Source organism: Pararge aegeria, chromosome 13 (genome assembly GCF_905163445.1).
Source record: "Pararge aegeria chromosome 13, ilParAegt1.1, whole genome shotgun sequence".
Taxonomy (NCBI): Eukaryota; Metazoa; Arthropoda; class Insecta; order Lepidoptera; family Nymphalidae; genus Pararge; species Pararge aegeria.
This window is the reverse complement of record NC_053192.1, coordinates 1,872,791-1,889,379: the sequence shown is the minus strand read 5'-3', so window position 1 is coordinate 1,889,379 and position 16,589 is coordinate 1,872,791. Positions and strand designations below refer to the sequence as shown.

Below are 16,589 nucleotides of genomic sequence, written 5' to 3'. Positions count from 1 at the left end.
AAATTGGGAAAAATCCCCTCCAATACGAGTTATATAAAAAAAATTGGGTATGCAGTGCTTTTGTGCACGTATGAAGTGCACGCCGCTGGCTGAGGGGTTGTTACGGCGTTACCGGGGGAGTGGGGCGAGCGCAAAAGCTTGCCATGAGAAGAGCCCCAGGGCACGACGACATCGGGGGGAAGGTCGTGCTCCTTGCATGCCCTGTATTTCTTGGGTGTTCTTTTGTACTATGATATAACAGCAAACTGTACCTTATTTGACGGTCGATTGGCGCAGTGGGCAGCGACCCTGCTTTCTGTGTCCAAGGCCGTGGGTTCGATTCCCACAACTGGAATATGTTTGTGATGAATAAGAATGTCTTTCAGTGTCTGGGTGTTCAGTGGCGTGCACAGGGTTTTTGACCAGGGTATGCATTAAGAAGGAAGATGGCATAAAATTCCTTCCCCTTTATGGGTTATACAAAAATATTAGGGTATGCATTGCTTTTGTGCATGTATGAAGTGCACGCCACTGTGGGTGTTTATATGTGTTTTATAAGTATTTATGTATATAATTCATAAAAGTTATTTATAGTCGATGGTTTTCCACTTATCATCAGGCCATCTGCTATTTAAAAAAAAAACACGGTCTTTATGGTAAACGTCACGTCGAAGGAGATTGTAATGTTACCTGTGGCAGCACTCCAGTGTGAGCCTCTTGTAGTGAGCTGTTTTCGGCTGCGCCAGGCACAGGTCTCGGCATCGCAGAAGCACTCGCTGCGCGTCTGCGTACCAGCCCGCCTCGTTCAGGAAACCGCCTGAGGATGCAGAGATTAAATAAAGTCAAAGTCAAATATTTATTTATTCAAATAATAATTATGAAAATTATCATAAAAATTAAGCTTAATTTGCTATACTTAGCGAACAGCAGGAGAATCTGCTTAAAGATTAGATTCTCCTTAAGCTTCATTTTCATAATATATTATGGATTTCCGCAAATACGCAGGGGAGATAATTGTACAAGGTGCACTCACCAAGCCTGAGTCCCAGTTGTATGAGCGAGTTGCGCGGATGCTGGTTGGCGCAGCACCTCGCGAGGTACCCGTTGGCCAATTCAGTTGACAGTTTCGTTCCGTGCTCGATCACTGCCTGTAAAGGGAGAAGTGAATTTATTAGTGATTTAATTATATATTATATATTTTTGAAGTCATACTTCTTTAGCGGCGTTAGAAACAAATCATGTGCCCCCACATGGTTACACGATTTTAACAGGATGAAGGTAATGGCGAAACCGAGTGAGAGGGGAATGCATCGTCCGCCAGCTCACTTTTTACGATGCGCACGCAGACCATCACAAAAAACCGACACCCTGAAGTTAGCTATAGTCGACAGTTTAGTATTTCATAAAACGGTTTGTACAATTGTCAAAGGCTGCCGGCAGGCTCATTCCGGTGATTTAATTGATTCAATTGTACAAAAATCTCAAATTTTAATGTTCAGTGGAACTTGGTGGTCCGAAAATGAGATAAGTAGATAATCCGTTATAATAAAACTTTCAATGTATAAATACCTTTTTTCTATTGTTAGTGTCGTTTTCTGTATAAACGTAGAATAAGGGGTAAGAAAAAAATAAAAAATTTTTTTGAAGTTGCAAGGATGGAAAGTAACTTAAGCTACTTTTTATTCCCATGAAAAAAAAAAAAAAAAGGTTCCAACGGGATTTATAAAAAACTGTAAAAAAAACTCTGATAAATAGGTAACAGCAACTCTAAGGTTGTAGTAAAAAATATTGTGTCGGTCTCCACGTTATAAAACAAGATGGCGCCACAAGAATCCACATCGTGCAATCGAAGTTTTCATAAATGAAGACCATATATTTGGACCAGGTCGGACCTCGGTCCCGAAACACAACACCAGCTTGAAGGAAGATTTCCTATTGCTACGGTCGATTCGCATCATCATAGCTCCAGTACAGAGTATTTTGGAACCAAGGCGTCGAATTATAGATTGTTCAAGAAGGGGGTGAAGCAATGTCTTACTAACGTACATTGCTCCCATTTATATACAGGGGTATTTTTGAGTAACTCCCACAGTAGTACATAGTAACAGCGTAGCGAAGGTATTGCATCTAGAATCCTAGAAAGGTTTTACCTTCGCTACACACAGGATCGTCGCGTCCAAAACAAAGGCAGCTATAAAATCTCGCGAGGCAATAAAATCTCGTTTTGGAGGGTTTTTTTACAATCTTTATTTTATGGTTCGCGCTTCATAGGCTCTGGTGAGTGACAGTGACGCCGCCATACGTTAGAGCGAGATAGCAATATTAAAATGAACAGATTTTGTTCATATGCCGTGCGCGCGTTGTTCCTTATTCATATCATAAAAGCCCCTAGGGACTCCAGTTCATCATTACTTACCCCCGCGAAGCCTATAGGGTGTATTACCGTACGTGATCTTAAATACTAGGCTATTATAGCACTAACTTTACATTTTTTTCTAATTTACTTCCGTGCGAATCCGGGGCTAGCTAGTGCTACTATAAAACACAAAACATTCCGGAAGTGCGAATCGTAAGTGTGATATAGAAATAACATCGCCTAGTAGTTAATTAGTGCAGCAGTTAGCATTGCACGCATAATATTACATAATGAGACGCGGAATGTTGATAAGAGACGACTGTGTTACGCACGAAACACCTATAGCGCGACCTTCTAATGCAAGCTTGTATTGAACGTAAGCTTATAGTAAAGTGCAATAAAGAGTATTACGTGTACGCGTAACCTTTACAAGCAGCTTTTCCGGGATAAATATAATCCTTCGTCTATCCTCAGCACGGCTAGAATGGGCTGGAGACAATTGTGTCCCAGGGGATAGGATGTAAATATATCTGCTCTCTCAGCTTTATCAACTCTGAGAGCACTGGCGCACAAGTGGAAATAATATCGAAATAATGAATGGGGGTAAACTTCTCCTATTCCATGTTCCTGTGGTTCAGCAGGTGGACACGTTAATTATATCCCTCTCAGGGGATATATTCGGGGGATATAATGTTTGTCTCCTGTCTGTGCTAGCCCTGCAGGATGAAAGAAAGCTACTTGTGTGGTTCAACTCTGATAATGTTTATAAGGGTGCTTATATACCCTTGTTAAAATTATCTATTAACATGTGTTTATAAGACGGCCGACTGGCGCAGTGGCCAGCGACTTCCTGAGTCTAAGGCCGTGGGTTTGTGTATTGTCGTAGTATATTTATAAATATACTACGACAATACACAAACCCACAAATGCACAAATCGCCAAAGTAAGCTTAGCTTGTGTTATTAGTACTAAGATAACTTTTATGAATCATACAAATAAATACTTAATATACAGAGAAATACATATTAGATACTGAAAAACATTCATGTTCATCACACAAACATTTTCCAGTTGTGGGAATCGAAGCCACGGCCTTGGACTCAGAAAGCAGGGTCGCTGCCCACTGCGCCAATCGGCCATCAAATTATTAATTAATTTTTTATTATTTTTTTTAAAGTTTAATAATTAAGTTTCGCCGTTTGCTGCCAACTTTTTTTATATTCCTATCATTGATTTGATATGTTACTACTAATTCGTTTGCTTTATTAGCGGCTCCCTGATGTTTATGATACAAATAGGAACAGCAACCCACCTGGAAACACTGCAGCAATCTGAGCTGTGCCCCGGAGTACCGCATCAGCCGCTCGAACATGTCCAGCTCCGAGAGCTCTGCCCCCAGGACGCAGAGACGCTTCTCAGCGAGCATCTGGAACATACAAATAAGTTTTGAGACAATTCACAGGTGCAATCTTTATTTATTTTTTAATTAAGTATTTATAGTAGCGTATTTGTATGTTTATATGTTTGTATATATGTATGGAATATATTTTATATTTTTGTACATATCTTTAATATGTTATGTTTAGTATATACTATGTTTTTTGTTTTTTTTTTATGTTAATTTAGTTTTAAGTCCTAATATTTAATTTTGTTTGTTGTACCACCTACTTATTTCTTATAGCATTTTCTTGTATGCCTTTGGTTGCTTGGAAGAGATCGCTATTTAGCGATAAGGCCGCCAAATTGTACGTTCTACCTTATTGTGCTGTTGTGTTTGTATCTCTGTAAATTTTCTCTGTGGTGTACAACAAAAGTGTATTCATTCATTCATTCATACCCCACTCTCATATATATTAAGGGCCTGCCATTGCCAGGGGGGTGATCAGTCATCTGTAAGGACCATTCCACCCTACTCCCCATTTTTGAGACCCAGGTTTTACTGGTGTCTCGGCAGCATCCGCTGAACTGAAAACTGGTTTCCACCTAACCGCACTCTGGACAAGATGGACCCCACTCTCATAGTCCGATCGGTGATTGCGTCTCTCACGACAGGCGTAAATCTCGCGATCACTGCTGTCAAACGTCACTTCTGTATATTTAGTGCAGGGCACAGAAGTCCACTTGGTCATCGTAAGGCCGAAAAACAATATTTTCCCGTAGGTGCAAAGTTAAAAAATAAAAAACACCCAGCTAAGTTTATTGTGGGCTTCTTCTTACACCAGGACGCGTTTGGAACCCTACGAGGATTTAGTTTTCAGTTTTAAGTTTACGAATATGGTTATCGCCGTCATCTCACTACCGTGTACACTGTACACATTTCTCATGTAATGTACACATCAAAAGTGACATATATAGCAGTGGCATGCAGTGGGTTTCTTACCAGGGTATGCATACAGCAGGAAAATTGCATAAAATGTCAAAAATCCTTTTCCTATACGAGCTATATATCAATTTCGGGAGGTATACAACAGGTTCCCCGGGCGTCTAACAGAGACAACAAGTGGAACATGCCGTGGTGGTTTTTAGTTTGGGTATAGGGGGTATTAGAGGTGGGGTATTAGAGTCCCACATAACCTCCGTCCTGCCCAAGGGTCGGAGGTATCAATAAAGCTTTTCCCACCACGCCAAAAAATAAGGATAGGCATTGCTTTTGTGCAGGTATGAAGTGCACGCCACTGATCTATAGGCCTACTTGAATACAGATATTTTTGAATTTGACTTTGATTAAAATTAGAGATTTACATAAAAAATTATAATGAGAAATTTCATGTAGGTTAATGCAGAGTGGGGAGATAGCGATATTACTCGCAACTTTAAATACACATAGCTGCTCAGCGATGCGTCCCCTTGGCATACAGTATTGGTAATGCCGACCACTACCGACCTACATAAAGAGCCACAACAAAATATATATACATAATATTAACTTATTTTTATATATCCTTATCAATAAGTTCAAAGTTAGTAGAAAAATCTATAATACAAGGGATTACGTGAACGACAAAAAAGCTTGGATATGAATTGCTCTAACCTCATAGCTAAATATTAATTGACCTTGGAATGGTGATAACAAAAAAAAACCGGCTAAGTTTGTTGTGGGCTCGTCTTAGACCAGGGCGCGTAATGAAGTTGACGAACGTACTTATCAAACACGGTCATGTAGGTATGTATGTATGAACGTGTGTGTGCACTACCTACACAAAATAAGCACAATAAATAAATTACCGGTTGATATCTTGGGGATGTCACTAAAAAAGTTCAAAGATTGTATTAAGCGAAAGCTTATAGAAAAGTCGTATTATAGTATAAAGGATTTCGTAAACGATAAAAAAGCTTGGGTGTGAACAATTGTTCTAACCAGGTTGCTTCTTAAATATTTTCTAATGACATTGTGAGATGGTGATAACAAAAAGAACACCCGGCTAGGTTTGTTGTGGGCTTCTTCTTAGACCAGGGCGCGTTTGGAACCCTCGTAACATTAGTTTTAAGTTTACGATTGTAGTTATCGCCATCACTAATCACTGCTATGTACACATTTTGTGTATAATGTCTATCTATGTGCCTATTCGAATAAAGAAATATTTGACTATGGCCACTTGCAGTATTAAAAAAGGAAGATTTTCCCGCGTTGTAAATGCCAGATTACCGTAGTAACCTACATAGTCTGTGTAGATTGCGGTCGTTGTCTATTTTATGAATTATGCAGTAGCGTCTAAGTTATAGTTATATATGTATTTTAATAGCAGAATGAGATGCAACTGGTAAATTATACATGTATTATATTAAATGCGACTAATTAAATGTGCCTTTTATACTTATTTGAGTAAATAGCCAAGTTTTTATTTAGTTATAATGATATTGAGTAAAAATAAATGTGTATCTATATACCTTAGAGAGAAAGAGAAAAAGGGCCATACATTGTATTTATGTATATGTGGGGTGGCTAGTTACCATACTAGCGACAAAGACGTGTGCCACAAAAGGTATTAGACGTTCCGGTACGATGCCTCGTAGTAAGCGATTAGTATAAGTATAACATCATAATTTATGGGACAATGATTTCAATTAGTCTTACTGCTATCTAATGAACATTTGTGCAGTATCAACATGTGCGATTTGTTTCTTTTAGATCAAACTATCAGCTTTGAAATACCCCTGAAAATATATGAGAATATGATCTAGGATAACAATTTAAAAAAAGAACCCTAAATAATCAAAACATGTAAACGCAAAATCAAAGTATTTGTGACTGAACAGTTAGTTCAAGATAAAGAAAATAATGAAATTATAATATTACTAGCTGTTGCCCGCAGTCTTCGTTTGCGTTTAGTTAGGTTTTTACAAATCCCGTGGGAACAGATTGTTTTCCTGGTAGTCTTACTAGTCTTATGTTTCTGGCGTATGTACAGACGAAGTATCTAGCGTTTCCATGGACACTGCCTGTGGTAGGCTTCTTGGTTTAGATCTGTAAATTTTATATTCCGCACCATGTTTTATTTTTAATTTTATTTTTATTTTGTATAGACTGTGGCATGGATGATGTAGTCGCAAACACGTCTGTGAGCACACAGGGTCCCCCTGAAAACCAGCGCTGCAGCTCGCTGCGGCTTCGTGCTGAGGTGGAACCCTATTTGTCCACATGCTTTTATTAGGATATATTTTTGTATTATAATTGTAAGCGATTTTGTGGGCAAATAAATAAATTTCATTCATTCATTCATTCTTCAAAAATCAAGTTCTTCGGTTGCTTAGATAGGGAGTGACGGAAGGACCAACAAACAAACAAACACACTTTCACATTTATAATATTAGTAAGGATATATTGAAAAAACTATCAGCTATTATTGAATAGAACCGTTCATTACTTATTACATAAGAACTTGTTCTTAGTTTATCGAGATCACGCACATCCTACTGCAGTAGATCTTTATAAAATTAATATTATGAATACAAAAGATTTGTTTGTGTGTCAATTCGTATTTGATAATTTTGGCGGTTTTAATAATTCTTTCACCATTAGTAAGCTATTTCATCGTTAAAAAAGAAACGCACGCTAAGTATATTATATTTCAATATTAATTCAAAAATTCAAAATTCAGTAATTTCAAGGAGGCGCAGTTTATACGCACTTTTGAAACGTCAAGTCAGTCTGTTTGTAGTGACTCTACCACCGATTCCGGCCGGCAAGAAATTCAGCAGATTGCTTTTTTTCAACATCATTTTACAATAAGGAATAAGATTTCAGTCTGAAAGCAGAAGTCTAGCCAGTCATACGGAAATAAGGCTTTTGTATATTAAATTAAACACCGCTATAACATACCTATATCATATGAATAAGCCACAATATGCATGCATTTATGATCAAAGTCGGTCGAAAAAAATGATTTTTTTTTTTTTTTTTTTTTTTTATTTTATGTCGAAAAAAATGGGATTTTCAATCGTTCATTTTAGAGGCATAAAAAAGCATTCCTTACAAGACAGAGCCGTTTATATATCAAAACAATGTTATGTATGACATATCTTATGCATAAACTCTTTCAGCTTCCAGCAGTTGTCAGATGTAAACACTTAGAATGTTCAAAATAAATATGCTTCGTTTAATTGAATGTTTTCACAGGGTGATTCCCTATACTTATGCACCCTTTATAACATTACGTTATGACCTTTCAAGTTAACATGAGTAAAACGGCGGGGCACAGCTAGTACTCAATAATACAAAAGCACGACCTAACGCGAAGTCGTTAATTAAGCGAGTGCTAAACGCGTTCGCGAGCTCATTAGCGACACTAATTGGAGGACACCCGTTTCACAGAGGTCGATATCACTAACTAAACAGTACGTAATTACGTTTTAGGGCCCTTGTAGTAAGCGTGGCGTAACGTCATAGTACTTATTCCGTGTTTTGCCACACTTCACTACTGCCAGCACTTTTCAAAGTATAGTTTTATTCATATTTTTAACCGAATTACAAAGAAGGAGGACAAGGTATAAAAGGCGACACATTTGGCGAATTTTTCACTTAACAATTATTCATTGTAAAGTTAACATCTCCTGATGATATTCCGGTTTCGAAGCGAAACGTGCGTAGAGGGTGTATCGCCGAGGATCTGTGTGGTGTGGAGTATAAGGATTGAAGAAATTATAAATTACACCACACAGATTCTCCTGCTTTTCGCGGAGTATAGCAAATTAAGCTAAATTTTTATAATATATCATCAGTGGCGTGCATAGAGGGTATGTACAGGGTATGCAGATGATACAAAATGAAGAAAATCATCAGTACGAGTTGTAAAAAATTTAAGGATAGACTTTATAAGAATATTAAAAAGCCTACCTTAAGTATTTATAACGTGTTCTTTAGAATTTACTTCATTTTATACCATCTGCATACCCTGTGCATACCCTCTATGCACGCCCCTGTATATCATGGATTTCCGCAAAGTAACGCCTGCTTCTATACAATATATACAAAGAAGGAGGAGGTTCTCAAATCAGTTGTATTTTATTTATATGTATAGAAGACAGAAGATAGTAGATAGATGGTTATTTTACTAAAATAATTTTTAGAACCAGCCCGGAGTTATGAAATTGGCGGTGTCAACCCCTGTGCCTCGGAGACTAATACTTCAAGATAATAGGCGTTACACGCCCACCAATCCGAATAGGATCCGCGTGGGTGGGTCTATGCCCTAAAACCGTTTCTCCTATTAGAGGCCTGCGCCCAGCAGTGGGACGCTAATAGGCTGCCGATGATCATTATGATGATGATGATAGATTGAATATACATATCTGTTGCAAAGGGTGGATACAATCGGCACGATTTTTACACAATATTTACGTCATAGTGCGATAAATTATCAAAATTAAGCTTAATTTGCTATACTCCGCGAAAAGCAGGAGAATCTGTGTGTTAAGAACTAACAATTATTCATTGTAAAGTCAACATCTCCTGATGATGCTCCGGTTTCGGAGCGAAACGTGCGTATAGGGTGTATTGCCGAGGATCTGTGTGGTGTGGAGTATAAGGATTGAAGAAATTATAAATTACACCACACAGATTCTCCTGCTTTTCGCGGAGTTTAGCAAATTAAGCTTAATTTTGATAATATATCATGGATTTCCGCAAAGTAACGCCTGCTTCTATACAATATAGTGCGATAAGTTTCATTCAAGTTTAAAATTAGTTTTAGTTCAGAAACAAAAATTAAAAAGGCCGCTCTAATAAGCGATATGCAAATTTTACTGTTCCATTCATAAAATAAACATTCGTTTACAACTTTATCATCCGCATTGAAGTAGGCACTGAACGAAAAGAACAACGCGGCGCTCGTAAACATACGACATTGTATGTTAAATTGTTTTCCACGAACTGATTCCGTAGGCATATGACATTGTATGTAATACATACATTGTGTGGCGTATTATTATCTAAGCCCGTGCTCCTTAAACTGTGATGCCGACTGGTAGCGCAGTGGTTTTATAAATAGGAGAGCCCGCGTTCGTTTCCCAGCAGAGACAATTTCGGGAATTTTTGATTTAATTAATTTGCTCTGGTCTAGCTTCGGCCGGTGCGATATCGCTTCGAAACCGATTAGGAGAATGAGTTCAATATAACTACCATTAGCCCTAAACAACTACCATCTTTGCGTGATTACTTACCATCTGGTGGGATTGCAGTCAAAGTGAAACATGTAGAGTATTAAAAAAACCCTATTACAGCAATTTTACGTCGCCACGATTGTGGTTGTTGGGAGAACGATATATAACAATCACATGATTGCTCTCTATCTCTAGATCTAGCAATGGCTTAGCGTGCTCTCTAGGGCACGGGCATAGACATCGCCAATTTCGTAACTTCGGGATCGGTAATCGAACTCAGGACTTTGTCATCCGTAGTCGAACGTTTCAACCACGAGATAAACGAAGAAAAATACAGAGCTTGTAATTAAATATGGTTCCATTTGTTGATTACGTTTATTATCCACACGTATTATTATTTATTACATAGAAACTGGTTATTATGTCAAGAAATTCTCACCTTCAGTAAGTAGACTACAAGATATGCTAGCTCGCAATTGAGGAGTCGTTTTCGAGTATGGTAATGCTATAACAACGGGGTAAAATGGCTTTTATTTACATTAAATTAAAGCTCAAATTGGCCTAATATTCGTTACGTTAGGCTGTTGACGGTACCCTTAGTACAAGATTTGCTCTGCGAGGAGTTGTTTTCGAGTATTGAAATACTTGAACATCGGAATGAAATTGTTCTTATTTGCAGTGTTAAAGCTCAAATTTGCCTACAACTCTTTACCACAGGCTTTTGACAGAATGAAAAGTACAGGACATGCGACTCTATATTAGGTCCATTTTACTTTGACGATACAGAGTTTTATACTCCCAATAAGGCTACAGTTCGGTTTTATAAAATCGATAATACACCCACCTCACCCCCTTGCATGGAATGGGAGAGCACGTGAAGCTGCCCTTCATATTACTGTTTGTTTGTTTAAACAACTTGATTGTACCTACGCGACGTACAGGAAAATAAAACAATAAACGTCCTGCGTCCCGCAGTTTTACTCGCGGTGGATAATTCGTTTGGTGACTTTGTTAGGACGTGAAGGAATGACGACATTTGATGTGAAAATACGATTATTCCTTTAAACCATTTGGTATATATTTTTTCCAGGATCAATGTTACACACATGCCAAATTAACTCCATGCCAAAAATCAAGTCGATTGGGTGCAAAGATAGGGAATTAATGAAGGACAAAAAACACATTTTCGCATTTATAATTTAATAAATTGTAAGACCAACACTATGAGTGTGTTGCCGAGGTTGTGTTTTTGTTTGTATCTTCATTGACTGTATTGGAGTATCTGTCGGCTGTCGTTGACGAGGAAGCGGTGTAGGATGATTATCTTGTCTTTGGTCGAGATGACATAAGCGAGAGACTTGGCGTTTAATAATAAGACTTTGAATTGAACTGCAAAGGCAAATATTGATATTGAGAATTATATCGAAGTTTATAAACAACTATTGTCATTTCATTTCTGAGTTGAGATTCGAGTTATCACTAGATACTATACTCCTTTAGCCATATAACAAATACATAACACGCCGGCGCCATGGCCGACGTAGCGACGACGACCCAATCGATCTGTGCCATCTACGGACCTACACGTGCATCTACACCGACGCGCCATCCAGCGTGATACAATGCTACTAATTCTTCTATCTTTTATTCTTTTTTTTTTTTTTTAATTCTTAACAATGCTAATAAAATAAAAAACACTATTAAAAAATTATAAAAAAAAACATCCACCTTTCGCTTGCGGGGCTTTTGAATGCCCAAGCAACCGGCGGTCAGGGCTCCAGAGTAAGGAGTCTCCTCACAATACGCGCCGTTTCAAGGACTACTGCCTTCTGTATCCGACCCTTGATCCCACAACCAAGCGAAAGCTTCTTCTAATATTATTAAAGTTGAAGTTTGTGAGGCTTCATGGATATTATTATGATACCGTACCTTAACCGTAGCTTCTTAGCTGTTGGATAGAAGCAGGCGTTACTTAGCGGAAATCCATTATATATTATGAAAATTAAGCTTAATTTGCTATAGTCCGCGAAAAGCAGGAGAGTCTGTATGGTGTAATATATAATTTCTTCAATCCTTATACTCCACACCAAAAAGATCTTCAATGAGTCAAAACAATGAATAATTGTAAAAGTATTCACAATTTGTGGAGAGTCGCAGGTTTTTACATACATTTTAAATTTATAAAATGGATATTTTTTCTCATTCAGACAAAAACAACAGAACGAATGTCCTATCTAACTGATATTTGGAATGGAGTTATACCCTGAGCTACACACACAGGCTATTAGCTTTTGACGTGACAACGTCTTATAATTCGATGGAGCCGGCTGCACGCATGAAAAAACATGACGTATGCGGCGTTACCTCGCTCTGAGGCGTTCCATTCAAGGCTTGAAGTGCAAGCGAGAGCGCGGAACGAGCGACAAAGAGGCACAGTCGGCCTCCGTTCGACATCTGTCTCTCTCCTACTTGAGTGAGCAATGCGTCCGCGTGGACAGCTTCTATACAATAATACATTTACATGTTTCGGCAAGGATGAAGTGCAGTGAAAAGTGAATGTGGTGTCAATTGTTTATAGCAACGATAATATCTATCAAACAAATAAAATTCAAATATTCTTTTGAAAAATGCAACCATTCCATCAGTATTTTCTTACGACGTTGTCACGTTCAACTATCGTCAGTAAGCCGACTTTACAGACAACCATTTTTTTTATTTGAATAAAAAAATCCATAACTTCGCGCGATTTGCGAAAAGCTTTATTTCACTTCGGTTAAACTTCTTTAAAATTAAAATTTATACTTCTTCTATTTATACTCCCCTTCGTGTTCCCCGTGAACTAGTTATATTTCTGTAGACGCAATTGCAATAAATAAATTATAAATCGTGGATTAAATAAAACATAATATTCTTATTACAGTTTAAAAATAAGATTATTAAGTAATATTATGCAGTCTCTAATAGCCCTGAACTTTTCTAAATTGTCCTTTTGGGAGAGTTATAGGATTGTTATCGTCTAAAAAACAAAATAGGTAGACTTGGTTGTTTCGACATCTGTTTAAATCAATACAACAATATGCAATATGAATTCTTCTCAAAGTTTCAGGAGGCATGAGATTATTAAGCAATATTATCCATTCTCTGATAGCCTTAAAATTTTCTAAATTGCCCTTATGGGGGAGTTATAGGATTGTCATCGCCTAAAAAACAAAATAGGTAGACGTCTATGTTTCAGCTTCCGTTTAAATCAATACAACAATATGCAATACGAATTCATCTCAAAGTTTACAGAAGCATGAATTTAGCAAGTTCCAATACAAATATTGATTACATAAACCTAGACACGAGACTGTTCAATTCTATATCCCACCATAGCGTGCAGACTATAAGTTCGAAATTCCCTTGGCATTTACACAGAGGTATGTGTCGAGGTGCCCGATTGGCAAGGTCGCATCGATCGCCAAGTTTCTCTATCCGTGGGCAATACGCTTTGTTATGATATATTTCTGTGCCAACTTGTACACTGGCTATGGTGACTGATTCCGTCACGTAGGTAAATTGAAACAATTCACGTAAATTATAGGCGCAAACAGCGAACCCTTTTTGGTGTATTATTCATTTTAGCTCCTTTGAACACTGACGTAGAAAGAAAGAAAGAAAGAAAGAAAAAGTAAGAATAATCACTAAGAATACATTGTTCTGAATTCTGTCTGTCTGTCATAGCCTTCCAATGTATAATCATACAGTTAGATAAAGTTGACTTCTCAAGATTTGAGAGAGCTTGAATTTTCGTCGCCCGGGCTAATTTATACTTTAAATTCAAATTTCAAAAATGTTTTCATGTAGACCTTATCACAGGCACTTATAAAGCATTCATACATTTAACATGTTACACTAATGTTAGTAAAGGTGATAACTGCTTTCGTTAACTTAAAACTAAAGCTAGGAGGGTTCCAAATGCGCCCTGGTCTAAGAAGAGCCCGCAACAAACTTAGCCAGGTTTTTTTGTTATCACCATCTCACAGCCTAGTTAATGTTGAGCTATGAAGTTATAGCAATTCATACCCAAGCTTTTTTTATCACACATGTAATCCTTAGTACTATAATAGGATTTTTCTATAAGCTTACGTTTTATATAAACTTTGAACTTATTGAGAGACATCTCAATGATTTCATCTGGTAATCTTAATATATATAAATCTCCTGTCACGATGTTTGTCCGCGATGGACTCCTAAACTACTTAACCGATTTTAAATTAAATTGGCACACCGTGAGCAGTCTGCTCCAACTTAAGAGATAGGATAGCTTAGATATTTAATTATAATCGCAATTTTATTTTATTGCAAATTATTTGTCTATAATTAATTGATAGTCACATGTACTCATTTAAGGCTTCACAATACTGAATACGATAAAAACAAAATCAAACGCAGACGAAGTCGCGGGCAACAGCTAGTTTGTTATAAAATGATATAAAATTACCCTTAAATGTATTACTAATTTTATGCAGCCTATTAAACTGCACTACAAGTTTATTTTTTGCAATTTTTTTTAGTTTTATCTCGCATGATACCTAGCGCGTGCCTAAAAATAAAATTTAACTAGAATGGAAAAGAGTTAAGAACTTAAGAGTTTCTTGCCGGCTATTTCTCGTTAGAGTTACAACAAACATAAAGACATGACATCTTGAAAGTGTTTATATTAGGCTTACCTACTTGAAATAACAGAATGTTATACTCGAATTCCGAATTTGATCACAAAGGCGCTTGGCGCCTTATTCAAATCCCGGAAGATGAAATTTGTTTTCCGAAATGCCATTGCGCCCCGTGAAATCTGCGGATCACTCCCGGTCTCAAAATCCCATAGCTACACCCCTGTGTTTACGTACCTATGATAATATGTACTTCCAGTTAAATGTAAGTACCTATCATCATGATGATCATCATTTAACTGGAAGTACATATTACCATAGGTACGTAAACACTCAACATATGATCCTAAAGGTAGCACCCCGTGGGTCCGTACTAAGGGTGTACGTGTAGGTACTATAGAGTACATGATACTGATTTGGTCCGCAGGCAAATGAAATCGTCTGGTGCAAGTGGCAGGTCGTCGAACTGCTGAGCAATGGTTGGGCAAAGTGACCGGTCAAGGTTACCCGTCTACACGTGCCATTGCGAAAGTGGGTTCTTCGGTACCGCGTGTTGCGTTACGCTGGAATTGGGTTGTTTTTCATTTACATATATTCAATATCAATTCCGATACATTTTATCGCAGACAGGCTATTGTTTCATCGTTTTTCAATGAAAGCTTTAAAAATAGACTTGTTACGGCAGACTGACCAGTCTAAATCATAGATAATAACTGCTGTCTAAAAATCGCAGTCTGGAGAATAATGATGAGAGTGATTTTTACGATGCGCGCGCACACCGACACCTGAATTCTACATCGTAAAGTTAGTTCTAGGTGGCATGAAAACTATGTTCAAGTTGTATATTCTAGTATATTTTTATATTTAGAACACGTGTTTATAACAGTACAAACAGTGTGAATAAATAAATATTATTACGTTAATATAACCTTTTTTTATTTAAATAAAATCTTTTTGATTAATTTTAATATTTTTCGTTAATCGCTACAGCATTATAGTTATTTTTTTTTCATACGCCAAAGAAGTATAACTTCTAACGCGTGTACATAAGTACACACACTCTTTTTTTCATTTATTTCATTGTAATAATTGACCGATAAAACAGATGGCCCACCTGATTGTCCATAAAAATATAATAAAATTTAAAAAGAAAATGGACTGTAACAATATTAATATTAGGAGCAAAAATAAACTCGTTGTGCAGTTTACTAGGCTACACAAAATTGCTAATTCATTCAATGGCAATTGTATATTGTTTTATAACAAATTACCAAATGAAATCTTTGAGATGTCTCTCAATAAGTTCAAAGTTTATATAAAACGTAAGCTTACAGAAAAATCCTATTATAATTTTAAGGATAACTTAAACGATAAAAAAGCTTGGGTGTGAATTGCTCTAGCTTCATGACTTAATATAAACAAACTGTGAGATGGTGATAATAAAGAAAAAAAATTACCCGGCTAAGTTTTTTGTGGGCTCTTCATAGACCAGGGCGCGTTTGGAACCCTCGTAGCTTTAGTTTTAAGTTGGCGTACGCAGTTATCACCATCCCCTTACAATTATGTAAACATATATGTATGAACGCTTCATAAGTGCCTGTGATAGGCCTACATGAATAAAGAAATTTTGGTTTGAGTTTGAATACTGCACCGTACGAGCTCTGCCACAAAAAGCCCGACTACTACTTAACTTACCTCTGCTGAGGCCTTATTAATTTTATTGCGAAATTTTTGCTGACCATCAATGCGTAATTAATTCATAATAATTTTATTTGATAGAAGCAGGCGTTACTTTGCGGAAATCCATCATAGTTTTTATTTATGGTTAACTTTACAATTATTCATTATAAAGTCAACATCTCCAGAGGATGCTCCGGTTTCGGAGCGAAACGTGCGTAGAGGGTACATTGCCGAAGATCTTTTTGGTGTGCAGTATAAGGATTGAAGAAATTATAAATTACACCATATAGATTCTATTGCTTTTCGCGAGTATAGCAAATTAT

General features: G+C 37.2%; 1 protein-coding gene across 1 annotated transcript in view; it reads right to left on the bottom strand.

Moving 5' to 3' along the window:
- The window catches only part of LOC120628952 (amyloid protein-binding protein 2), a 59,728-nt gene that overhangs the window by 10,985 nt on the left and 32,154 nt on the right, over positions 1 to 16,589 (bottom strand). Inside the window, exons 2-4 of the mRNA XM_039897646.1 lie at positions 3,648 to 3,761; positions 1,013 to 1,127; positions 670 to 796 (exon numbers count right to left, since the gene is read on the bottom strand). Coding sequence (XP_039753580.1) covers positions 670 to 796; positions 1,013 to 1,127; positions 3,648 to 3,761 — 356 coding nt within the window. The remainder of the gene's footprint in view (positions 1 to 669; positions 797 to 1,012; positions 1,128 to 3,647; positions 3,762 to 16,589) is intronic.